At 41.5% G+C, this 26958-nt stretch overlaps 2 protein-coding genes across 6 annotated transcripts in view; both read left to right on the forward strand.

Moving 5' to 3' along the window:
• OGT (O-linked N-acetylglucosamine (GlcNAc) transferase) overlaps window positions 1-24073 on the forward strand; it is a 42730-nt gene extending 18657 nt beyond the window's left edge. For 2 of the 5 annotated variants that reach the window (XM_003820131.5, XM_003820132.5), the window contains exons 6-22: window positions 2761-2840; window positions 3428-3623; window positions 4192-4332; window positions 4919-5019; window positions 5191-5344; window positions 5434-5535; window positions 5732-5911; window positions 7493-7651; window positions 7814-7903; window positions 9976-10101; window positions 11048-11218; window positions 11331-11447; window positions 11532-11702; window positions 12804-12956; window positions 15714-15966; window positions 16207-16330; window positions 21797-24073. In XM_003820131.5, coding sequence (XP_003820179.1) covers window positions 2761-2840; window positions 3428-3623; window positions 4192-4332; window positions 4919-5019; window positions 5191-5344; window positions 5434-5535; window positions 5732-5911; window positions 7493-7651; window positions 7814-7903; window positions 9976-10101; window positions 11048-11218; window positions 11331-11447; window positions 11532-11702; window positions 12804-12956; window positions 15714-15966; window positions 16207-16330; window positions 21797-21971 — 2493 coding nt within the window. In that variant the 3' untranslated portion in view covers window positions 21972-24073. Of the gene's footprint in view, window positions 1-2760; window positions 2841-3427; window positions 3624-4191; window positions 4333-4918; window positions 5020-5190; window positions 5345-5433; window positions 5536-5731; window positions 5912-7492; window positions 7652-7813; window positions 7904-9975; window positions 10102-11047; window positions 11219-11330; window positions 11448-11531; window positions 11703-12803; window positions 12957-15713; window positions 17614-21796 lie in introns of those variants that run through there. The other 3 variants (XM_063601814.1, XM_063601816.1, XM_063601817.1) reach the window with 2 other exon arrangements.
• A 479-nt stretch (window positions 24074-24552) lies between these two features.
• GCNA (germ cell nuclear acidic peptidase) overlaps window positions 24553-26958 on the forward strand; it is a 37420-nt gene continuing 35014 nt past the window's right edge. Inside the window, exon 1 of the mRNA XM_034949764.3 lies at window positions 24553-26726. The gene's annotated coding sequence lies outside the window, so the exon portion shown is untranslated. The remainder of the gene's footprint in view (window positions 26727-26958) is intronic.

A 26958-nucleotide genomic window follows, 5' to 3' on the forward strand; every position in this document is an offset into this window, starting at 1 on the left:
CCTAATTAAGCTTCTGGTTCTACCTACCAATTTACAGGAGATATACACGGGACAGGAAACGTGTTAAAGGACACCATAGGGATGCAGTCAGCAAAATTCAAACTTTGGGAAGCTGACCTTCTTACTTCAACAAATTGTAATAAAAATGGAGATTTAAATTAAACTTTTAGGCCGGGTGCGGTAGCTCACCCCTGTAATCTCAGCACTTTGGGAGGCTGAGGCGAGTGGATCACTTGAGGTCAGGAGTTCGAGACCAGCCTGGCCAACATGGTGCAACCCCATCTCTACTCAAAATACAAAAGAAAAAAAAACAGCTGGGTGCGGTGCGGTGGCGTGTGCCTGTAATCCCAGCTACTTAGGAGGCTGAGGCAGGAGAATTGCCTGAAACCGGGAGGAGGAGGAGGTTGCGGTGAGCCAAGATCGTGCCACTGCACTCCAGCCGCTGGGCGACAGAGTGAGTGACACTCCGTCTCCAAAAATAAATAATGAGTGACACTCCGTCTCCAAAAATAAATAAATAAACACACAAACTTTTAAAGGATTAAAAGAAACTCAGAGAGGCACATTGACAAATTATATCTGTCTTATTTGGATCCTGACTCGGTTAATGAGAAATTGGAGCACTGAATGGATTTTTTTTTTTTTTTTTTTTTGAGACAGGGTCTCACTTGATCGCCCAGGCTGAAGTGCAGTGGTGTGATCTTGGCTCACTGCAACCTTCACCTCCCAGGCTTAAGGGATTCACTTGCCTCAGCCTCCGGAGTAGGTGGGACTACAGGCGTGCGCCATCATGCCCGGCTAGCTTTTTGTATTTTTAGTAGAGACAGGGCTTTGCCATGTTCCCAGGTCTTGAACTCCTGAGCTCAGGCAGTCTGCCTGCCTCGGCCTCTCAAAGTGCTAGGATTACAGGCATGAGCCACTACGCCCAGCTGATATTTAATATGAAGGAATTGCTGTCTTTTTTTTTTTTTTCTGTTAGGTATGATAATGGTATTGTGGTTAGGTTGGGAGGAAAAAGCATTCTTGTGTTGTCCCTGAGATACATATTGAAGTATTTTCGAATGGAATATGTCTGGGCTTTGCTTCAAAATGATCTTGCGAAGAGGGGGAGTAAGTTGGAGTATAGATTAAATAAGATCAAACATGATATATATGAATTGTTGAAAATGGATAATGGAGACTTGGACGTAATGTTCCTCTGCTTTTGTATATGTTTAAACATTTCTATTATAAAGTTTAAAAGTTCTTGGGGTGGACATCTATCACTATAGACAATCTAAATTAAATGCATCATGCCGTGTTTACTACAGAGTTGTCATCTAAGTGAAGATGAAGTGTTCTTTCTTTATTTTTTTTTGAGACAGAGTCTTGCTCTGTCGCCCAGGCTGGAGTGCAGTGGCACGATCTCAGCTCACTGCAGCTTCCGCCTCCCAGGTTCAAGCAATTCTCCTGCCTCAGCCTCCTGAGTAGCTGGGATTACAGGCGTGAGCCACCATGCCCGGCTAATTTTTTGTATTTTTTAGTAGAGACGGGGTTTCGCCATGTTGGCCAGGGTGGTCTTGAACTCCAGGCCTCAAGTGATCTGCCCGCCTTGGCCTCCCAAAGTGCTGGGATTACAGCATGAGCCACCGCGCCCAGCAGATGAAGTGTTCTTTATCAGTCTTTAATAAACATACAATTACTCAGTGTCTTAATCAAATACCTTTTCGGTGTGTGTGTTTTTTTTTTGTTTTTGTTTTTTGTTTTTGAAGACACAGTCTTGCTCTGTTGCCCAGGCTGGAGTGCAGTGGCGCAATCTTGGCTCACTGTAACCTCTGCCTCTCGGGTTCAAGCCATTCTCATGCCTCAGCCTCTCGAGTAGCTGGGACTACAGTTGCACATCACCATGCCCAGGTAATTTTTGTATTTTTAGTAGAGATGGGGTTTCACCATGTTGGCCAGGCTGGTCTTGAACTCCTGACCTCAAGTGGTCTGACCTCGGCCTCCCAAAGTACTGGGATTACACGTGTGAGCCACTGCACCTGGCCGGTGTTTTGATTGAAGTTTGCATTTACCATGCTGTAGGAGTATCTTTCTTGATCAGTGTTTCTCTTCCTTGGTTATACATGAGGAGCTTATAAAAGATCTGGATATCCTGACCCTATCTTCAGAGGGTCTGATTTAACTGGCCTGTGATAGAGCCTAGGTACCTTTTCTGGGAGGCAAATTCTTAATATATTGCCAGGGTTGAGAATCACTGCTCTAGACAACATGACAGCTATTTGGATGACACCGTGTAATGGTTAGTATTTCCTTGAAGTATTGTATCTTACTGTGTATACAGCTCTAATTGCATGTCTTAATAAGGTCTTGCTGAGCATGTAGTTTGTATGCATACAACTGAGGTATATATTTACCTTTTCAGTAAGAGTTTGCTGCCTCTTTTGCCACTATTTTTCAGAAGAGTTAGACTGGTTAATTGTGAATAAAATAGGGCCAATCATTAGAAGTGTTCAGTTTAATGAAATTGGAGCAGGCCCAATATTTAATTTTTCTCTTCAGGACCCATTTTGCTCATGAGAACATGAGGCATGAGAAGTTATTTTGATAATGTTGAGGTTTGTAAAAATAATGAGAAGACACTAAATAAATAATTGGTTTATTAAAATGAAATGTAATTGAAAGTCTGCAAGGACCTTGGAGTAAAAAAATTGTAATTGGGAAGTTGATCTGGTGAAATCCTAACTTGCTCTGAGTAACTAACTGTCTTGAAATTTTTAGGCTGTCACCCTTGACCCAAACTTTCTGGATGCTTATATCAATTTAGGAAATGTCTTGAAAGAGGCACGCATTTTTGACAGGTGAGAGAATGTTCTGTTTAATAAATTTTCTTGAATCTTTGTTGTATTGACACTTGACAGTTTGGACCGAAATGATGACAATAGTCCATTGAAGCATATTTGCCTTTTCTAGTACGTTGTTCTCTGCCCATGTCCTGTGTTGCCTTTTATTTATAGATGTTGTTCGTTGCCTGACTTTTTGTTGTTGGCTTTCCTCAAAGCCGTTATCCTTCTCATTGGGAGTTTAGTTGAAATTTTTTTATTGTTAAAATGGTTGAAATGGTTCTTTCTTAGACTAAATTATTCCTTTGACCTGACTTTAGAAAGCAAAGTAAATCCTGACTTTTAAATTTTTTGTTGTTGTCAAAGGAAAGCCTATTTTTTATGTGGGAGTAGAAAACTTCCCAGTGTAAAGACACATTTTATAAAGGTGTGATTTTGGTTTCAGGTTAAAATGTAATACAGCATGAATTATGTAATTAATTACAATGACTTGATATATTTTGATATAGTACAGCTTGAATGAGTTGTAACAAACCATCCATTAAGAATGAGTTACATTTTGTGTGTGTGTGTGTGTGTGTGTGTGTGTGTGTGTTTATTTACAGAGCTGTGGCAGCTTATCTTCGTGCCCTAAGTTTGAGTCCAAATCACGCAGTGGTGCACGGCAACCTGGCTTGTGTATACTATGAGCAAGGCCTGATAGATCTGGCAATAGACACCTACAGGCGGGCTATCGAACTACAACCACATTTCCCTGATGCTTACTGCAACCTAGCCAATGCTCTCAAAGAGAAGGGCAGTGTAAGGATTTTTACTCATTCTATTTGTTATCTGGTAGGATTAAGAGTCTTTTCTGGCCAGGTGTGGTGGCTCACACTTGTAATGCCAGCACTTCGGGAGGCCGAGATCAGAGGATTGCTTGAGCTTAGGGTTTCGAGACCAGCCTAGGCAACATGACGAAACCCTGTCTCTACAAGAAATACAAAAATTAGCTGGGCATGGTGGTGCACACCTGTAGTCCCAGCTCCTTGGGAGGCCAAGGTGGGAGGATCGATTGAGTCCTGGGAGGTTGAGGCTGCAGTGGGCCATGATTGTGCCACAGCACTCCAGCCTGGGCAACAGAGCGCGAGACTCTGTCTCAAAAAAATCACAAAAACCAAAAAACAGCAAAAAAGGAAAGTCTTTTGTACAAGTATTGAGATGGTATATTGGTTTACTTTAGAGTTTTGGTTGAGGGTAAGAATACCAAAAAATATCAATTTTCTGTAGCATTACCAGCCATTAGGCTTAATTAAGCAATTATTAGAACAGTATCAGTGGAGGCTTTATGATTCTCTACAGTTTTTGAAGACTTTGTTTTGTTTTCTAGGTTGCTGAAGCAGAAGATTGTTATAATACAGCTCTCCGTCTGTGTCCCACCCATGCAGACTCTCTGAATAACCTAGCCAATATCAAACGAGAACAGGGAAACATTGAAGAGGCAGTTCGCTTGTATCGTAAAGCATTAGAAGTATGTGAGGGTGGTGTAGCTGGGCATTTAGCATGATAGTAGAGGGAAAGCAGTTAAGTTTACCATCATACACCTCTTTTGTAAAAATAGTGGTTGAATCATTTACAAGAGGATTATTCATTGAAGTAACAATTGAGTACCTAAGGTATGATGTGAGGCCCTATGTGACATTCCAGAAAATCCCTGCATTCAGAGTTCATTATTCTGTGGATAAGATCTGTACAAAAAAAATTAAACATTAACCCACAGTTCAAGAGAAGTTACTTATAAGTATATAATCTTAGTGCCTGATGGCTGTATGGTAGTGGTTAGTAGATGTGGTAGGAGTTTAGCAGAGAGAGATTTCAGTGGTGTTGGAGTGGTCAGGATAAACTAAGAGGAGAAGAGGCGTACCTCATTATGTTTGAAACAAGAAGAGGTATAAAATAGAGGAAGAGGTAGAATTTGAGAATGAATAGACTTGGAAAAGGTAGAGACAAATTTAGGGGTTTAAACGTACTTGAGCAAAGTTCTTAAGGTTGTGGTGAATTATTACTGCTGCTTTAGCAATTTTTTTAACCTCGGTTCTGATCTTGACTCTTTATAGGTCTTCCCAGAGTTTGCTGCTGCCCATTCAAATTTAGCAAGTGTACTGCAGCAGCAGGGAAAACTGCAGGAAGCTCTGATGCATTATAAGGAGGCTATTCGGTAAGAGACACTAACAGCCTTATTTTTAAAATTATTTTTAATTTTAAAATGTTTGACATTCGGCACATTGCAGATGCTAAAATGGCTTTAAATAACAACAGAATAAGTTAGCATTACAGTGGGTTAAAGATTTTTGTATTGGAGAAATAAAACCTTTGGCTTCTCTTTTAGAATCAGTCCTACCTTTGCTGATGCCTACTCTAATATGGGAAACACTCTAAAGGAGATGCAGGATGTTCAGGGAGCCTTGCAGTGTTATACGCGTGCCATCCAAATTAATCCTGCATTTGCAGATGCGCATAGCAATCTGGCTTCCATTCATAAGGTACTACTGTTTATTATAATATGTGCAGTTTAACACCTAAAATTTAACTTTTGGAAACTTTTTACCATCCTGCTTTATTTATTTTCCAGGATTCAGGGAATATTCCAGAAGCTATAGCTTCTTACCGCACGGCTCTGAAACTTAAGCCTGATTTTCCTGATGCTTATTGTAACTTGGCTCATTGCCTGCAGGTAAAGAATAATAGGCCAGTAATTGGCTTTCAGTGTTGTAATAGCTTTTTAATTGTTGTATGCCATAAGAATCCAAGCCTGACTGGAAATAGTATTTTTAATAGGCTATCTGACATTACTTTAGGCCAAAGACATATCAAATATTAAATCCTGGAATAGGACTTTCTGAATAATAACTTGTTTTTGCTTTCTCTAGATTGTCTGTGATTGGACAGACTATGATGAGCGAATGAAGAAGTTGGTCAGTATTGTGGCTGACCAGTTAGAGAAGAATAGGTTGCCTTCTGTGCATCCTCATCATAGTATGCTATATCCTCTTTCTCATGGCTTCAGGAAGGCTATTGCTGAGAGGCACGGCAACCTGTGCTTAGATAAGGTGTGATTCTTTTGTTTTAATCTTTTTGTTGTAAACTAAAACACAAATACAGAAAACTGTAAAAATCAAATCTGTGGCTTAATGAACGATTATAAAGTGAACACCACCCAAGTCGAGAAATAAAACTTTTGTGGGCCACTTCAGAACCCCTTCCATTGTGTCCTGAGTATAACCCCCTGCACTTCATAAGACGGAATCCTTAACTCCTTCACTTAAACACTAATGATAGACTGATGGTACTTTTCTTTAAGTTGAAAGCCATAATTTTTTTTTCTTTTATCTTTTTTTTCTTTTTTTTTTGAGACGGGGTCTTGCTCTGTCGCCCAGGCTGGAGTGCAGCGGTGTGATCATGGCTTACTGCAACCTTGACCTCCCCGAGCTTAGGTGATCCTCCCACCTCAGCCTCCTGAGTAGCTGGGACTACAGGCGCATGCCACCACACCTAATTTTGTGTTTTTTGTAGAGATGGGGTTTTGCTATGTTGCCCAAGCTGGTCTCGAACCTCTGGGCTCAAGTGATCTGCCCACCTCGCCCTGCCAAAGTGCTGGGATTACGGGTGTGAGCCACCGCGCCTGGCCAGCCATCATGTTTAATGGAGTGCTTGGTATTTTGTATTCACCTTTGAGAATTAGAGCAGTACTTGATCAAGGATTGGATCAAAGGTTGGATAATAGATTGGAGTGCTAGGTGTACTTTTTTTTTTTTGAGACAGAGTGTCTCTGTCACCCAGACTGCAGTGCAGTGGTGCCATCTCAGCTCATTGCAACCTCTCTCCCAGGTTAAAGTGATGCTCGTGCCTCAGCTTCCCGAGGAGCTAGGATTACAGGCGTGTGCCACCACGCCCGGCTAATTTTTGTATTTTTAGTAGAGATGGGGCTTTGCCATGCTAGGCTGGTCTCGAAATCCTGACCTCAGGTGATCCACCTGCCTCAGCCTCCCAAAGTGCTGGGATTACAGGCATGAGCCACTGCCCCCAGCCATAATTTTGTTTTTAGAAAATGTTTCCCTATAGAATTTTCTAAAATGCGGGAGGAAACCATGCTCTGTCCATACTGCTTCATACCTACAAGTTTTAGATTTGCTCGTACTTTTTTTTTTTTTTTTTTGAGACAGGGTCTTGCTCTGTTGCCCAGGCTGGAGTGCAGTGGCACAACCTTGGCTTACTGCAACCTCCACCTCCCAGGTTTGGGCGATTCTCCCACCTCAGCCTCCCAGGTAGCTGGGACTACAAGCACGTGCACCACGCCCAGCTAATTTTTTTTTTTTTTTTTTTTTTTAGTAGAGATTGGATTTCACTGTGTTGGCCAGGCTGGTCTCGAACTCCTGACCTCAAGCGATCCACCTCCTTGGCTTCCCAGAGTGCTGGGATTTGCTCATGCTTTATAGATCTCAGGAGCAGGTCAAAGTATGAAGCATATTACATAAAGTGCTGAGGTTGCATCTCTCTGGCAATATTAACTAAATGCTCTGGGCAGACCTTTTTCAACAGGTGTGAGGTATAGGTTTGGTGTGTTTTTCATCAGTTTTCCTAGATGAAAATTTATGTAGATTTTACTAACAAGCATTGGATTCTGTTGATAGATTAATGTTCTTCATAAACCACCATATGAACATCCAAAAGACTTGAAGCTCAGTGATGGTCGGCTGCGTGTAGGATATGTGAGTTCCGACTTTGGGAATCATCCTACTTCTCACCTTATGCAGTCCATTCCAGGCATGCACAATCCTGATAAATTTGAGGTAAGACTAGTGTTTCTCTAGAATCACTATTTGTTTAAAAAAGAAAAAACCCACAATGTTGGCTTGTCACCATGAGGCATGGAAACCTAGTGTCTTTTGGAAAGATTTGAGCCAGAAAGATTTGAGCCAATGTTATTAAATATGCCATGTGCTGCCTTTCAGGTGTTCTGTTATGCCCTGAGCCCAGACGATGGCACAAACTTCCGAGTGAAGGTGATGGCAGAAGCCAATCATTTCATTGATCTTTCTCAGGTAGATGAAACTCTCATACTTTAACTTTTTATTTTGAGCAAGTTTAAATAAAACTATTAGCGTATAGTTTATTTTTGATGATAAGTATTAAATGCTGTAGTACCACATATAGGCAATTGTGTTGATCTTATTTCCTTGATCATTTGTGTTAATCAGCATGGCTTTTTCCGAGGTTGCAAATGAAACTGAAATGTGTTATGCTTGTGCTTGGACATACAACTTTTCTGGAGATTGAGCCAGCACTTGTGACAGAAGATACTTAATAAATATTGACAAAATGGTGACTTGGGAGAAGAATAAATAGGTCTTTTAAAGAAAATAGGGCCGGGTGTGGTGACTCATGCCTGTAATCCCAGCACTTTGGGAGGTCGAGGCGGGCAGATCATGAGGTCAGGAGATGAGACCATCTTGGCTATCATGGTGAAACCCCGTCTCTACTAAAATACAAAAAATTAGCTGGGTGTGGTGGTGCATTCCTGTAATCCCCGCTACTTGGGAGGCTGAGGCAGGGGAATCGCTTGAACCCGGGAGGCAGAGGTTGCAGTAAGCTGAGATCGCACCACTGCACTCCAGCCTGGCAACAGAGCAAGACTCTCTCAAAAAAAAAAAAAAAAGAAAAAATAGATGAACTATGGTTCATCAGTTTCCATGGGCCTTTGCCTTTGGTTATCTTTATTTCTGTACTTGTTCTATTGTTGTATCCTCTAGGAGAGTAAGTTTTATGATAAATTAAGATTGAAACCTATGGGGGAATTAATTTGCTGAGTATGTAGGCTACAGTGTTTTCTTTGTAGACTCTATTAGCCACTTTGACTAATAGAGATAATATACTCTTTATATGTGTGTGTACACACATGTATGTATGTACATACACATGCAGGTATGGTATGTATACATATATATAAATATACATGTGTATGTGTATATATATATGAATCACTGAAGTCCTAGCAGAAAGGTTTTGAGACTTCTCATTTAATAAATAGTATGTACTAACAAATTTTGCAATATAGCTGTTGCTTCAAAAGTATACCTGGCCATTTTTGATACACAGTTGGACTCTTTGTGACCAAGAAGCATACCTCTTTCTACCTCTGAGACCTTTAGGGACTCACTGCTGATTGATTGCAGTCTAAACTCTTCAGCATAGCTTTTGTAACCTTTCTCTGTTTGCCACAACTTTGTCAATACTTTAACTCACCATTCAACATCTTGTATACGCTATACTAAATAGAAGTGAATTACTCACCCTTTTTTTTTTTGAGACGGAGTTTTGCTCTTGTCGCCCAGGGTGGAATGCAGTGGCACGATCTCGGCTCACTGCAATCTTTGCCTCCCAGGTTCAAGCGATTCTCTTGCCTCAGCCTCCCGAGTAGCTGGGATTACAGGCGCCTGCCACCACACCCGGCTAATTTTTGTATTTTTAGTAGAGACGGGGTCTCACCACATTGGCCAGGCTGGTCTCGAACTCCTGACCTCAGGTGATCCACCCGCCTCGGCCTCCCAAACGGCTGGGATTACAGATGTGAGCCACCATGCCCGGCCTACTCACCATTTTCTAAACTCCCTCACACTTTACTCTAGTTCTTCATTCATACTGTTCTCTACTGAGATTGTATTCTGTTAAACTCCTTCAAACTCCTATTCATCTTTGAAGACCTATTTTCAAATACCAATTCTAGGCTGGGTGCTGTGGCTCACGTGTATAATCCTTTGGGAGGCTGAGGTGGAAGGATTGCTTGAGGCCATCATGGGCAACATAGTGAGACCCCACCTACCAAAAAAAAAAAAGATTACAAATTTCAAATACCAATTTCTCTGTGATATGTTGTTATTCATACATTCAATCCAGAAGTGAACTCTCCTTCCTTTGTGTTCTGTTTCTTTAATGCTTTGGGCCCATTTTAATGACAGTCAACCATATTTGTGCCCGAATTAATGTAGTTAATTTGTGTTCTTACCTCTTTTCCATCTGGGAATCTGAATTATGTTAAATGCCATTAAAACTAAATGTCATTAAAACTAGTTGATCTGAGATTATACATAGTGAGTTCTTATTTTGTATTCTGTAGATTCCATGCAATGGAAAAGCAGCTGATCGCATCCATCAGGATGGAATTCATATCCTTGTAAATATGAATGGCTATACTAAGGGCGCTCGAAATGAGCTTTTTGCTCTCAGGCCAGCTCCTATTCAGGTAAACAAATTAACAGTCATCACTTATAACATGTATTTGGCTAAGAATACAGTGATGTGCTGCTTTTCCTCCCTCTGGTTAACTGATATTTGAAACTGTAGGGCAGACATACTTTTAATTTTTTTAAGTTGTTGAAATGCACAGGACAAAAAGAGTGTAGAGCACAGTGCTTATAGGTACATGTATATAGAGACATGCAATTCATGGTTGGCTATGAACAGTTACTCTGTCTTGCAAATTTGAAGAACATTTTAGCATTTTGAAAGTTAGTCTGAAATACAGGCCGGGTATGGTGGCTCACGCCTGTAATCCCAGCACTTTGGGATGCTTAGGCAGGAGGATCTCTTGAAACCAGGAGTTTGAGACCTGCCTGGGCAACAAAGCAAAACACCCTATCTCTACAAAAAATTAAAAAATTAGCCGGAGTGGTGGTGTGCCTCTGTGATCCCAGCTATTTGGGAGGCTAAGGTGGAAGGATTGCTTAAGCTTAGGAGTTTGAGGCTGCAGTGAACTATCACTGTGCCACTGCACTCCAGCCCAGGTGACAGAGTGAGAGTCTCTCTTATAGAACTGCTTCATTGCTTTCGGCTAAAGAAGTCAGCCTTGCTGTGCGTGTGGCAAGTGCCTCTAATCCTGGCTACTCTGGAGGCTGAGGCAGAAGGATTGCTTGAGCCCAGGAGTTTGAGGCTGTAGTGATCTACGATTGCACCACTGTATTCCAGCCTAGGGAACAGAGTGAGATCCTGTCTCTGAAAAAGAGTTAGACCTCCTTGTTTATTTACTTATTTAATTTTGGCACCTTTAGGTTCTTTTTTTAAAAACCACTTTATTGAGGTACAGTTGACATACAAAAAGTTGTACATATTTAATGTATGTGACTTGATGAATTTAGAGATAAGTGTACTGATAAAAGTTCTTAATCAGTTTTTGATCTGATTTTTTTAAGGCAATGTGGCTGGGATACCCTGGGACGAGTGGTGCGCTTTTCATGGATTATATTATCACTGATCAGGAAACTTCGCCAGCTGAAGTTGCTGAGCAGTATTCTGAGAAATTGGCTTATATGCCCCACACTTTTTTTATTGGTGATCATGCTAATATGTTCCCTCACCTGAAGGTAGGTATGAAACAGTGCTATGGACGAATTTCAAAGAACTGTAGCTTTTTATTTCCTTGCTATTGTCTATGTAAATCCTAAAAGACATGTCTGAAACTATTTTTTCCATTAGAAAAAAGCAGTCATCGATTTTAAGTCCAATGGGCACATTTATGACAATCGGATAGTTCTGAATGGCATCGACCTCAAAGCATTTCTTGATAGTCTACCAGATGTGAAAATTGTCAAGGTCAGAACCTAGTCAGTATTGTCATTGAAATAAAGTTAACTGCATTCACGATCTTTTCCCTAATGATGCATTTTTTTTTTTCAGATGAAGTGTCCTGATGGAGGAGACAATGCAGATAGCAGTAACACAGCTCTTAATATGCCTGTTATTCCTATGAATACTATTGCAGAAGCAGTTATTGAAATGATTAACAGAGGACAGATTCAAATAACAATTAATGGATTCAGTATTAGCAATGGACTGGCAACTACTCAGGTGAGAAGATAATAATACACCATTATATGTCCCGCCAAGTATGCATTTATTTCCCTTAACCTCATGATAACTCTAGGAGGCAAGTATCATTATCACCATTTTTATGGATGAGGAAATGAGTTTAGTGGAAACGTGCATCTTATATAGGTGTGTCTGATTTTAAAAGTCTCCTGGATTCAGCCAGCAGATTATTACTTACTGAGAAACTGCTGTGTTAATATCTTGTTATTCCCTGCCTGTGGCTTTACTCTCTTATATGATGAACTATGTGTAGATTCCATACAGTTTCTTGCTTCTGTAAACTCATCCTTTCCCTAGCTAAATCCTACTCAAACGTTCAGTTCAGACAGCTCTTCCAGGAATCCATTTCCGTACTTACCGCTAACGTCTCCATCCCTACTTCATTGGTACCTGTCTTTTATACCTCTGTAATGTTTGGAATATATCATTACCTACAGCACAACAGATGATAATTCCCTGTGTTTGTATCCTCTACTGAATTGAATTACTGAGCCCATGTCTTAATCACAGTAATGTAGTATGTACTCAATAAATAATATATTGCATGCTTAAATAAGTAGCTCTATCAAGAGAGTGTAAGGCAAAGATCACTGACCTCTAGAGGTCATAGATGTCCTTGCACACCTGGAATAGTTATATAACAATGTAAGGCAGTACTCAAATGTGTGAGAATTACAAGATGAAACTAATTATGTATGTAGAAGCTCAGAAACGGTGAGGATCAATGTGAAGAGAGACACTCTTGGGAGAAGAGACCATTTGGAGGAGTAATTTAGCCTTGAAGAGTAGATGTGATTTAGAAAAGGACATTTCATTCATGAAGAAAAGAGTGATCAAAAGCTGTTGGAATGTTAATAGGATTTTGAGACCTTTTTTGGTTAGAGCAAGAAGTTTCATAGTGCAGTCTCCCCCAAATTAAGATAATGCTGCAACGGTTTGCCTTTTCTTAAACTTCATATATCATGAATATTTTCTCATGGTTCAGTGACTTTTAATGGTTATACCATTTTGGATCTTATGGATTGAAATATTGGACTCCTTTTGCCTTTAAATATAACCATCATTTTTTTCTTGTTCTAGATCAACAATAAGGCTGCAACTGGAGAGGAGGTTCCCCGTACCATTATTGTAACCACCCGTTCTCAGTACGGGTTACCAGAAGATGCCATCGTATACTGTAACTTTAATCAGTTGTATAAAATTGACCCTTCTACTTTGCAGATGTGGGCAAACGTGAGTATGCATAGACTCATTGTTACCGTGTTAGAGACTAATAAAGATTTTGTATCTAGAGCTTCTTGCTGAAGATGGTCCTTCCACTCCCATTTAGGAGCTGTTCTGCTCATTTCTTTAAAAAATTTTTTTTTGGCTGGGTGCAGTGGCTCACGCCTGTAATCCCAGCACTTTGGGAGGCTGATGCGGGTGGATCACCTGAGGTCAGGAGCTTGAGACCAGCCTGACCAACATTGCGAAACCCCGTCTCTATTAAAAATACCAAAAAATTAGCCGGACATGGTGGTAGGCGCCTGTAATCCCAGCTACTCGGGAGGCTGAGACAGGAGAATCACTTGAACCCGGGAGGTGGAGGTTGCAGTGAGCCGAGATCGTGCAATGGCACTCCAGACTGGGCAACAAGAGCAAACCTCCGTCTCAAAAAATTTTTTTAAAAAAATACTTTTTAAAAAATATTTTATTTATTTACATGTGACTCAACTGGGTTATGCCCTTTTTTTAAAAAACAGAATCTCACTCTGTTGTTCGGGCTGCAGTGTAGTGGTGTGATCTTGGCTCATGGCAACCTTTGCATCCCAGGTTCGAGTTATTCTTGTGCCTCAGCCTTCCAAGTAGCTGGGATTACAGGCATGTGCCACCATGTCTGGGTAATTTTTTTTTGTATTTTTAGTAGCCGGGGTTTCACCATGTTGGCTAGGCTGGCCCCCAACTCCTGGCCTCAAGAGATCTGCCCGCCTTGGCCTCCCAAAGTGCTAGGATGACATGTGTGAGCCACCGCACCTGGCCTTGTGCTCATTTATAATCTTCAAGAGATGTAGATTTTTCAGGCATTTTTGGTTTCTCCTTCCAGTGTCTAAATATGACATTGTGAACCTTTTAAATTTACATATTCAAAGCATTCTTCTGTCTAAAGGGTCAGCAAACTTTTTCTTAAAGGGCCAGATGGTAAATATTTTCAGTTTTGTGGTCCATGCTGTTTCACATCTACTCAGCTTTGCCGTTGTAGCACGAAAATAACCATAGGCATTTTGTAAATGATGAGTGTGGCTGTGTTCCAATAAAATTTTATTTATACGAACTGGCAGTATGCCAGATTTGGCTCACAGGCTGTGTAGTTCGCCAACTCCTGGTCTAAACTGATAGCATATGCTGTCATGTACATCCACCCATTTTTAACATTCTTGTAGTATTGTAGAGTTATAACCAAGAAGGAGTCGATCTGTACATATGATTGTCTCTCAGTTCATCAGACAAGTTTGCATAAGTGGGATATCGGATAGCTGTAACTGGCTCTTAATCCATAGAACTAAAATAAAATGGCATGTTTTACCTTTAGGTAATCTGGAGATAATTCCTTGGTTAATTTTTTCCCCGATATCTGTTTTGTTTTATGTTTAGAGGAGAGGGGAGGATAGAAGAGAAGAGGAAGCAGATGAGTACAGGTCTACTGTCCTTAATCCTTACTTCCTGATGTTTACAAAAACTCTGAAAATCAAAAGCTTTTTCATAAGTGTGTGGCAAATTTGTTTGGCAGCAAAACTACCTGAACTAACATTAGGGTATATATTAGTCCGTTCTCATGCTGCTATAAAGGACTGCCCGAGACTGGGTAATTTATAAAGGAAAGAGGTTTAATTGACTCACAGTTCCGCGTGGCTATGGAGGCCTCAGGAAACTTACAGTTACGGCGGAAAAGGGAGCAAACATGTCCTTCTTCGCGTGATGGCAGGAAGAAGTGCTGAGCCAAAGCGGGGAAAGCCCCTTATAAAACCATCCGATCTTGTGAGAACTCACTCTCTATCACAAGAACAGCAGCATTGGAAATAACTGTCCCCATGATTCAATTACCTACCACTGGGTCCCTCCCATGACACATGGGGCTTATGGGAACTGCAGTTCAAGAAGAGAGATTTGGGTGGGGACACAGTCAAACTATGTCAGGGTATTTGTAGTCTTTTATTTATTTCATTTAGTATGACTGTTCCTGCATCTCAATGCAGAGGTACTAATATATTTATAGGAAGTTGCTGCTGAGGGTGTTATGTGATACATACACACACAGTACTACTTTTTTAAAATCTGAAATATTCTGAATTTGGAAATTCATCTGTTCTCATAGCTTTCACAGAAAGCGATTTTGAACTTACACGGTACATAGAGTAGATGTAAATCTAAATCAGGAGTTGGCAAACTATGATCTGTGGGTCAAATCCAGCCCACTGCTTGTTTTTGTAAATAAAACTTAATGGACACATAGCCATGCCTACTTGTTTACACATTGTCTGTGGCTGCTTTCAAGCTACAGCAGAAGAACTGAGCAGCTATGACAGTCCGTGTGGCCACAGAGCCAAAAATATTTGCTATCTGGCCCTTTACAGAAAAGACCGATTTATATTAGGAAAATAAAGTTAGGCAAGTGTGAGGTAACTTTCTTGGTTGTATCACAGTGGGGGATTTGAAATTTGGAATGCAAAATTCCTCTCTCAACAAAACCCACTGCCTGTGTCAATTCCCGCAGGAGGTAGCTGCCTCAGATTTTGCCTGTCTTTCTTTGAACTCACTTTGAGGACAGCTAAGCAGAAGAGGGATAATTCAATTGATCTCATTCGTCTCTGTGAAGGAAAGACTTAAGTCCACAGCAGGCTTCTATCTGGATGGAAAGAATAGAGTGTGGTAGAATTATTAGAGACCTCTGGGAGTCTTTGTTGAAAAAGGCAGATCTGCTATTAATAATTATTCTTATTTTCCCTATTTTAGATTCTGAAGCGTGTTCCCAATAGTGTACTCTGGCTGTTGCGTTTTCCAGCAGTAGGAGAACCTAATATTCAACAGTATGCACAAAACATGGGCCTGCCCCAGAACCGTATCATTTTTTCACCTGTTGCTCCTAAAGAGGAACACGTCAGGAGAGGCCAGCTGGCTGATGTCTGCTTGGACACTCCACTCTGTAATGGGCACACCACAGGGATGGATGTCCTCTGGGCAGGGACCCCCATGGTGACTATGCCAGGTAAGTTGCTGATAAATCACTGGAATCTTCCTTGTTCCTTTGAAAATCTCCGTTTGTGGGAGAAACTTCCAGGTGAAATTATATGTACTAGGAGCAACATTAAAGGAAAGGTGATAGAAAGTGAGACTTGTTCTCACTTCATTCTCTTCATCTGCGTTGTGTGGAGGCTTAACATAAATAACATTAACTCTGTGCTGTTTTATGTTCTCAGATGTGCAGTTGTTATCTTTTGTATTACAGGAGAGACTCTTGCTTCTCGAGTTGCAGCATCCCAGCTCACTTGCTTAGGTTGTCTTGAGCTTATTGCTAAAAACAGACAAGAATATGAAGACATAGCTGTGAAGCTGGGAACTGATCTAGAATAGTAAGTAAACTTTTCCTTCAACAAATTATTTGGTAAAGTAGAGAGAATATAGCTGTTATAAAATGAAACCATAAAATAAGTGTAATATAAAATAGGTGAACTAGTTGTATGCCCTCTGGATGGGAGAAGTACTTCTAAACTCTTAGAAATGAAGTGATCAATAGGTTTTACTATGTAAAAAGTAAATGGCTGAATAAAAAATATTCAAGAAAATTAAAAAGCAAACGAGGGGAAAAAATCTTTTGTCTCAGATAACAAAGTATTAATTACCTGGCAATGTAAAGACTGCAGAACATTTAAATTTTATAATCCCCTAATAGGAAAGTAAAAATGGAAATGACCAGACACCTCACTGAAGTGGAAATACAAAAGGTTAACAAGAAAGTGTTTCAGGCTCTGTAGTAGAAATGCCAATTAAAATGGAACTGAGGCTGGGTGTGGTGGCTTATGCCTGTAATCTCAGTACTTTGGGAGGCTTAGGCGGGCGGATCACTTGAGATCAGGAGTTCGAGACCAGCCTGGCCAACATGGTGAAACCCTGTCTCTACTAAAAATACAAAAATTAGTTGGGTGTGGTGGCACGTGCCTGTAGTCCCAGCTGCTCAGGAGGCTGAGGCAGGAGAATCGCTTGAACCCGGGAGGCAGAGGTTGCAGTGAGCCGAGATCGCACCATTGCACTCCAGCCTGGGTGACATAGTGAGACTCTATCTCAAAAAAAAAAAAAAAAAAAACCAAAAAAAACACAAAAACAAACAAAAAACCCAAAAAAAGAACCTGAGGTATATCCATTATTTGCCTATACAATAAAAAGATTTTTTGTAGCATTGAGGACTAGCCTTTTCATGCATTGGTGAATAAATTGGTACAGCCCTTCCTCAGAGTTTTTAGAGCCTTAAAAGTTAGATCTTTGGGCCAGGTGCGGTGGCTCACGCCTGTAATCCCAGCACTTTGGGAGGGCGAGGCGGGCGGATCACGAGGTCAGGAGATGGAGACCATCCTGGCTAACACGGTGAAACCCCGTCTCTACTAAAAATACAAAAAATTAGCCAGGCATGGTGGCGGGCGTCTATAGTCCCAGCTACTTGGGAGGCTGAGGCAGGAGAATGGCATGAGCCCAGGAGACGGAGCTTGCAGTGAGCTGAGATTGCGTCACTGCACTCCAGCCTGGGCAACAGAGCGAGACTCTGTCTCAAAAGAAAAAGATCTTTGACCCTAATACTGTCACTTCTTCACTATGGTCAGTGTAAGAAATAAAAAAAGCATAACTTAAATGCCTGAAAATGAGTAGGAATTAGAGGGGTGTTGCTTAGATGAGGAGGATTTATCCATACAATAAACTAGTATTTCTTTCATTCTTTTATTTTTTTTGAGATAGGATTTTACTCTGTTGCCTAGGTTGGAATGCAGTGGGGTGATCTTGGCTTACTGCAGCCTGCACGTCCTGGGCTCAGGCGATCCTCCCACCTCAGCCACCTGAGTAGCAGGGACCATAGGACTATAGGTACATGCCACCATGCCCCATGCCTGGCTAATTTTTAAATTTTTTTGTAGAGATTAAGTTTCAATATGTTGCCCAGGCTGGATATTTCTTTTTTCTTTTCCTTTTTTTTTTCTGGACGGAATCTTGCTCTGTCGCCCAGGCTGGAGTGCAGTGGCGCGATCTCGGCTCACTGCAACCTCCACCTCCCGGGTTCAAGCAATTCTCCTGCTTCAGCCTCCCGAGTAGCTGGGACTACAGGTGCACGCCACCACGCCCGGCTAATTTTTGTATTTTTAGTAGAGACGGGGTTTCACCATGTTGGCCAGGCTGGTCTTGAACTCCTGACCTCGTGATCCACCCACCTTGGCCTCCCAAAGTGCTGCGATTACAGGAGTGAGCCACTGTGCCTGGTGGTTTTTTTTTTTTTTTGACACAGCCTCGCACTGTTGCCCGGGCTGAAGTGCAATGGCACAATCTCGGCTCACTGCAACCTCTGCCTCCCGGGTTCAAGCGATTCTCCTGCCTCAGCCTCCTGAGTAGCTGGGATTACAGGCATCCACCACCACATCCAGCTAATTTTTGTATTTTTAGTGGAGGCTGGATTTCACTATGTTGGCCAGGCTGGTCTCGAACTCCTGACCTCGTGATCCACCTCGGCCTCCCAAAGTGCTGGGATTACAGGCATAAGCCACCGTGCCCGACGGGTATTTCTTAAATGAGGTTTTTCTTTCGGTATAATGGGTGATGTTTTTTCTTTGTGTTTTTCTGAGAAGTAGCATATTACATAATAATTAAAGAAACATACTTTTTGAGTCAGACTACCTGAGTGAACCCAAGCTCTCCTACTTACGAGTTTTGAGACTTTGGGCAAGTAAATCTCTGTGTTGTGCCTTCGTTTCTTCTTTGCAAAATGGAGCATAATGCTAGTGCCTACTTTGCAGAGATGATGTGAGGATTAAAAAAGGCATTCCATGTAAAGTACTTAGAATAGTTGTTGGTATCTGGTAAGCATTCAGCAGATGTTAGCTACTTATTATTTTCAGAATTTCCTCCATAGAACATCACATACGTCTAAGAAAAGTGAGAAATTTGAACCCAGGCATTAAAAAAAAAAAAAAGATTCATGTCCATTAGCCCAGAGATAACTATAGTAAAAAAATGTAGTGCGTTTTATTTTCAGACAGGGTCTCACTCTGTTACTCAGGCTGGAGTGCAGTGGCATGATCACGGCTCACTGCAACCTCTGCTTCCTGGGATCGAGTGATCCTCCCACCTTAGCCTTCCAGTAGCTGGGACTACAGGCACATGCCACCATGCCTGGCTTTTTTTTTTTTTAATTTAATATTTTGTGGAGACAGGGTCTCACCAATATTGCCCAGGCTGGTAACTCCTGGGCCCAAGCAGTCCACCCACTTCGGCCTCCCAAAGTGGCGGGATTACAGGTGCGTGAGACACTGCACCCAGCCTGTGGTGCATTTTAAAATTTTTATTAGACTCTTTGGTACTTAGTTTGGTTCATACAATGCTTTTCCTCAACATTTTTGTTCTCAAAATTTTTAATTTTATAATAAACACATCTATACCTACTGCTTAGAATCTACCATTAGCATTTTACTATTCTTGCTTTATTACATATCTATTCATCCATTTATTCCCTTTATTCATCTGCCAATCCATCTTATTGGACACATTTTGAAATAAATTGCAGACATCAGTACACTTCTCCTTAAATACTTAAGATTGGCTGTCATTAACTGGAGTTCAGTACACATATATTTTTTTGAGGTAGGGTCTCCCTCTGTTTCCCAGGCTGGAGTACAGTGATACGATCTCCGCTCACTGCAACTTCCGCCTCCCGGGCTCAAGCAATCTTCCCCTCAAACTCCTGAGTAGCTGGAAATACAAGCATGAGCCACCACACCTAGCTAATTTTTGTATTTTTAGTAGAGGCAGGGTTTTGGCAGGTTGCCCAGGCTGGTCTCAAACTCCTGACCTCAAGTGATCCACCTGCCTTGGCCTCCCGAAGTGTTGGGATTACAGGCGTGAGCCACTGCGCCTGGCCATTTTTTTCTTTTGAGGCGGAAGTTATATACAGTGAAATACACAAATATTCAGTGAGTTTTGAGAAATAACCCTTTTTTTGTTTTGTTTTGAAACGGAGTCTTGCTCTGTCGCCCAAGTTGGAGTGCAGTGGTGTGATCTTGGCTCACTGCAACCTCTGCCTCCTGGGTTCAAGCGATTCTCCTGCCTCAGCCTCTTGAGTAGCTGGGACTACAGGCATGTACCACCACACCTGGCTAATTTTTCATATTTTTAGTAGAGATGGGGTTTCACCGTGTTAGCCAGGATGGTCTTGATCTCCTGACCTTGTGATCCACCTGCCTCGGCCTCCCAAAGTGCTGGGATTACAGGTGTGAGCCACAGTGCCCAACCGAGAAATACCTTTGTAACCCAAATTCCTATGAAGACAAAAAACATTATCACTCCAGAGAGTTTCTTCATGCTCCTTATCAGTCAGTCTTTTTCACCAACCCCCAGAGACAACCACTGTTCTGAAGGGTTTTTTTCCCTTCCATAAATTAGTTTTGCTTTTCTAGAATTTTATCCAAATGGAACTATGTCAATATGCACTCTAAAGGCTTCTTTCATTAAGTTTATTTCTTTTGCTGAGTAGTATTTCACTGTATGAATGCACTACAGTTTATTTTCCTATTGGCATAGAATTTTAAAAAAATAGAGTGCACAGGTCTTTCTCTTTGGAGGGTAGCATTAATATGGACATGGTTGTATTGAGACCAACAGATATGCACAACCATTTTACTGCTTCTGTCACAACAAACATTAAAACAAAGTTGGGCGTGGTGGCGCATGCCTATAATCCCAGCGCTTTAAGAGGCTGAGGGAGGAGGATTGCTTGAGCCCAGGAGTTCGAGACCAGCCTGGACAACATGGCGAGACCCCATCTCTACAAAAAATACTAAAATAGCTGAGTGTGGTGATGCGTGCCTGTAGTCTCAGCTTCCCGGGAGGCTGGGGCAGGAGGATTGCTTGAGCTAAGGAGGTTCAGTCTGCAGTGAGCCATCATCGTTCCATTGCACTCCAGCCTGGGCAACAGAGTGAGACTCTATTTCAAAAATTAAAAGAAAATAAATAAAAATTATTGCTTTTAAAAATGCACAGAAATGTTCTGGCTTCTGGTTCTAAAGTATTTATCCCTTCATCTAAGAATAATCTCATGAAAAATAATATATTCAAAAGGGAAGTAGAAATCTTTTCCCCTGTGTTTCCTGAAGAATCAATTACTTCTTTTTTATTTTTCTGAACAGAACCATACTCTTGGTGATATTAGCAATTTTTAAAAATCTGAACTCAGTTCAGGTACAAGTGGAAAATTACGAGAGTAGACTTATTGTATTTCTTTTCCCCTTGAGTGGTTTTCTGTTTCATCAAAATGACCATAAATCGAATACTTCATCTTATGTTTATGCTTTAACTTTTGTAAGTGATGCTTCAATGAATATCTTTGCATGGTCCTGTATGTTTTTGCATCTGATTATTTCTTTTTAATAGATTTTAAAGTGTTACTGTTAGGCCAGAGGGTTATGAACATTTAAGGTTAATACATACATTGCTAAATTGCTTACCAAAAAGGTAAGCAACAGTACATAGGAATAGTCATGTGCCGTTGTCAATTCTTGTTATTTTAAAGGTAGAAACGACGAAATGGAGAATGCGTGGTATCCCTTGGATATACTTGTTTAGGAAAGAACTAAGTTTTTTCAGAGTATATGGAGTTGAGCTCATTTCAGTGTTAGCATTATGCAAGATGTGACCCTTCCCTTTTTAGCACGAAGCCAATCAAGAAATGAGATAGCGTAGAGTTTGGTCATGCATTTTTTGCCACAAATGCGACTAGGTATTTATAGGGTGTGTTTCTGAGTTTCTGCTCTGATTTGTAAACTGGGTTCTCGTTTTTTATTACCCAGCCTGAAGAAAGTTCGTGGCAAAGTCTGGAAGCAAAGAATATCTAGCCCTCTGTTCAACACCAAACAATACACAATGGAACTAGAGCGGCTCTATCTACAGATGTGGGAGCATTATGCAGCTGGCAACAAACCTGACCACATGATTAAGCCTGTTGAAGTCACTGAGTCAGCATAAATAAAGACTGCACAGGAGAATTACCCCTATACCTGAGCCTCAACCTTCTGGGGGAAAGGGAACTAGATAACATACTTCTTACTTGTCTGTACAGTACCTTGTTGCAGATGGGTGATATATAATGGTAATAGAATAGCACAGCCAGACTTGCTTCCTGCATGGTAGGGAGAGACACAAAAGATGGGAAACTGCTTTTCCACAAGGAATCTCCGTAGAATTTTGCGGCGACCAGATGGTGCATAGGTCTGGAAGGTCTGATCTCCCTTGGTCTTCCATGGGATGGTTAGTGTGGAGGGGAGATATAGATTGTCCGGCCGCTTTGTGATTCCATGGATTGATTCAGTCTTCTGGATTTTTTTTTCTTTATATTTTGGGTACTGGAGCTTTTAAAAATGTTTGGTTTCAGGTATTTTTATTCATGTGAAGTGTATATGATTCTCTTGAGATAAGGTTTTAAGCTAAAATGTTACTCCCTGTTTTAGTTTCTGAACTCTGACAGATTGACAGGGACTTTGCTGGTGTAGTCTTTTTATAGGTTTTATAAACCACTTGAGCCTATATCAGTCGTTTTAGTGTCTGACCTAATATTTGGAGCTATCAGTGCTTTGTTGATTTAGATGATGACTCAAGATTTTTTCTGGTCCATTTCCCATTTCCTTTTCTTCCCTGACCCCCATACCCCCACCCTTAAAATTCTCCTGTAACTCAACTAACAAAATCAAGCCTGATTCAAAACATCCTAGGGTGTTTCTCTTAAACACACCATCTGGTGCCAAATGAAGATTTTTAGGAGTGATTACTAATTATCAAGGGCACAGTTGTGGTACTGTCATTGATAATAATATAGTTTTTTTTTTTTTTCCTAATTTTGACCTGTTTCACCAGTGTTTTACCCTTGACTGCCCCTTCTATGCTGCTTCCAAAAGTGATAGTGTGTGTAAGATTTTTACCTTCCTTTCTAAAGTTTTTTTTTTTTTTTTAAGTGAGTCCTGTTCTTCCTATTTCTTTCAGCAGAAATGAAATCCCAGGTAAGTATAAGTATTCAAGTATTTGATCAGTAAGTCACAGTTATCTCCAGTGCATTAAATAACCTTCATCAAGAAATAGGTTATAGGTAAAATCTCTGAAGGATCATCTATGTATTCAAGTAATTATTTTTTAGATAATAACTGTCTTCTGGACTTGGTCTTGAAGTCTGTACAGATTCAGCCTCAGTAGTAGCGAACTGCACTGCTGTTTGGTTTGGAGTACAAATTAGACTTATAGTCCTCCTGGAACTTGAGTTATTAAAATCATAGGAATAAAATTATGGGATCTCAACAAAGGGTCGAGGGTTTGAGGCTTAAACAAGCCAACATATGAATATATGTTTTGTCTTGCTATACTGCACTTACGCTATCCAGTTGCAGGTAATTTTTTGTCTGCTAGTAGTGTTCTAGATTATGTCTTTCCAAAGCGCTGAGGCTGTGCACCTATTCTGTAGTTGCAGCTGATGCCTGAATGTATCCTAGCTGACAAATTATTGATTAATAAGAACTTGAATTTCTGGAAGATTCTTACTGTTAACCAAATTTTGAGCAAGGAGTCTCAAAGGTAATTCTGAACCAGAATTACATGTTAATGAACAGTGTACCTTTTAACAGTGTAAATCACGGAATATCCGTGAAGGGATTTCTTAATTTATTTTTTACCGGTTGATTGAAATATCAGTTAAAGGTTGCCAGCATGGTTGCAGATAAACTGATGTTTGAAATTCGCTGAAATACTTAATGTGGAATAGGATAATATACTTCCAATGCCCTCAAGGCTGTGACCTTACAGCCATTTTACATAGCACATCATTCCTCCTATAGGGATGAACTTTTTCCTGGCACGAAAAGTAGCCGCTCTGGTTGAAGCTTTGCTTATTGTAACAGGCTTTTATTTCCAGGTAATATGTCTTGGAAGACTTAATTCTGATTAGAGATATAGATATTACTGGAAACTAATTGTTTTTTTTTCTATTGTACTCTGCTTTATCAAAGAAGTAAAACATTTAAATCGTGCTACAGAAATTAAGATGTTGTCTTGCGATCCTTAATAAATGAATGATTTCCCTTTAATACGGCTGATGTATTTTGTATCCTGTTATATTGAGTGTTGGACTGAAGAATAGGGTCATCCAATGATGAAACCTATATTTAAACACCTCCAAACAGCATGAAAGGACCAAATTTCCCTACTGTAGCTATGATATTAGGAATTGTTTTCTCAGCCAGGTCTGGTAGAGGGTGGGGTTAGTTTATGATCCATTAAGAAGGCAAAGTGGCCTTGTGTGGTGGCTCACGCCTGTAACCCCAGCACTTTGGGAGGCGGAGGCAGGTGGATCACTTGAGGTCAGGAGTTCAAGACCAGCCTGGCTTGTGGTGAAACCCTGTCTCTACTAAAAATACAAAAACACTAGCCGGGAGTGGTGGCACACGCTTGTAATCCCAACTACATGCGAGGCTGAGACAGGAGAATCGCTTGAACCCGGGAGGCAGAGGTTGCAGTGAGCTGAGATCGTGCCATTGCATTCCAGCCTGGACAACAGAGTGAGATGTCATCTCAAAAAAAAAAAAAAAAAAAAAAAAAGACAAAGCCTGTGATCCCCAACACACCCATTCATGCTTGCTCCTCTTTTGCTTGTGACCTCTCTGCTTTCATTTACCCTTGTAGTCTCGGTTTTCATGTGGACCATTCTTTTCTTGGCTCTTGGGGGCAAAATTATTTTCCTTCCTGCTCTGTATAGTGGTCGAACTCTGCCACAAGCATCAGGGAGGAAGATATCAATTCATGATCGATATCATGAATTGATATCATGGCAAATGCTGTTTGCCAGTTTTCTCAGATATGAGAGGGAAGATTTTTTTCAGTAAAATTTTGCATGATTTAATTCCCAACTTCTTAAAGCCCTCATGTGGATTGGTGTTTGTTTCCTAAAAGATTATTATGGGAAGAAAGCCTACTTAAAAGTTTTTACTCCCATTCGCTTCTGTTGAAAAATCTACATTATTTCCAGTCTACTTCAGCTCCTCCTGCCTTCAATCTAAAGGAGTTGCTTGCACACCTTGAGTAAATGTGTGTAATTTCTGAACTGCCCATTTTAAGATTTGATTCCAAACCTATCCCATTCTTTTACTTGAAGCATATGCCTCTCAATTATAGCTAACATTCTGGTTCTTTGCCCAAGCCTCTGAGGCACAGTTATGTAATCCCCATTCTTATAAAGAGGCTTGTAGAGGTTAATTTGCAACTTCATTGTAGAGAGAGAGAGTAATCAGCCCCCTTTATCCAATTTTTTTATCAACTGAGAAAGTATCTGTATTTAGGTAGGCAATCTGGTGCTTAAGAGCAGGTTTTGGAACTAGAGTTGGAGTTTGAATCTCAGCTCTGCCACTTTTTTTTTTTTTTTTTTTTTGAGATGGAGTCTCGCCCTGTCCCCATGCTGGAGTGCAATGGCACGATCTCGGCTCACTGCAACCTCCGCCTCCCAGGTTCCAGCGATTCTCCTGCCTCAGCCTCCCGAGTAGCTGGGATTACAGGCGCGGGCCACCACACCCGGCTATTTTTTTTTTTTTTTTTTTTATCTTTAGTAGAGACGGGGTTTCACCATGTTGACCAGGCTGGTCTCAAGCTCCTGACTTCGTGATCCACCCGCCTCAGCCTCCCAAAGTGCTGGGGTTACAGGCGTGAGCCACTGTGCCCGGCCAGCTCTGCCACTTTCTAGCTGTGTGATCTCTAAAATGAGAGTGCTAACAGTTGCCTACTTTTTAAAGTGTTGTATGAATTAAGTCGTAAGACGCTTGGAATAATGCTTAGCACAAAATAGTATCAAACGCCGGGGACATTTTATGTGTGTTCTGTTACCCAAAGGCATACATTACGAAATATATAGATGCTCGCTGGAGAAACTGGCACAATCTAGAAAGCGCTGTTTTCCCCGTTTGTTTTTCTTGGTGTGTATGGAGTGAGTGCCAAAAAGCCTCAAGTAACCTTTTTTTATCTCCAGGGTTTGGAGGGTTCTGGAAGTAAACATCATAGTTCGCCGTTGCCAGGCGCTGTTGAGTTGCTGCCTTGCTCTTATCTAGGGGTCTAGATGGCCTTCCCTGCAACCCCCGCCCCCCTGCGTTCCCGCGTCCCCCCGCGCCCCGCCCTCCCCTCGGTGTTCCCGTCCACGCCCCTGCTCCCGCGCCTTCGCTCCAGTTCTCGTGCCCCCGCCCCTCCCCCCGCGCCCTTTCCCAGTGGTTACAATAACGGACTTAGAGGTCTGGACAATTCAAGTAAGGAACAAGGCTCGCTTATCCAACTTCTCGCAGGATGAAAGTTTGTTATGAAGGATTTCACATGGTTTCTCTTTATCAGAAAGTTGTTAGGGACTTTTAATCGCAGAATTGGCCTCGGGTGCCCACGCTCTAGTATTGAAATGGCGCTTTTGGGACAAATAAGCAACATCCGTGGGAGTGGAAAGCGACAGACCTGATCCCGGAAGCGTTACAGCTAGGCGCCAAGTTCACAGGCGCGAAGTTCAAATTTGACTTGTGACCACTGTGATAGGTGGGTACAGGGAAGCGCGGGCGAGCACACGTGAATTACTGCTACCGCCCCCTAGGTCCGGGCACTATAAAGGGGCCTGCGCCTGGCGTTGTTCATCGCAGTCGCTCGGGATCTTTGCACGCACTCCACGGGCAGTTGGAGGTGAGCTGCTGCCGGCCACGCCAGAGGCTGCAACACCAGGTAGGTGACCGGCTGGTCGGACTGAGATGGGTGCTGAAGTGGTCCAGAGGTTAATCCTAATTGAGTGACTTAATTAAAATCAGGACCACTGTATACCTTGGACTCTGGTTGCCCGTGTAGGCCTGAGGTGGGAGTAGAGGAAGTGGCAGCGAGGGGAGAAGTGGAGGCGCCAGTGGTAGCATTGGGGGTGGAGGGGGCGCCCGTGGTGGTGTAGGACGATATGGTGGCGCCA

The sequence above is a fragment of the Pan paniscus genome, chromosome X (genome assembly GCF_029289425.2).
Source record: "Pan paniscus chromosome X, NHGRI_mPanPan1-v2.0_pri, whole genome shotgun sequence".
Taxonomy (NCBI): domain Eukaryota; kingdom Metazoa; phylum Chordata; class Mammalia; order Primates; family Hominidae; genus Pan; species Pan paniscus.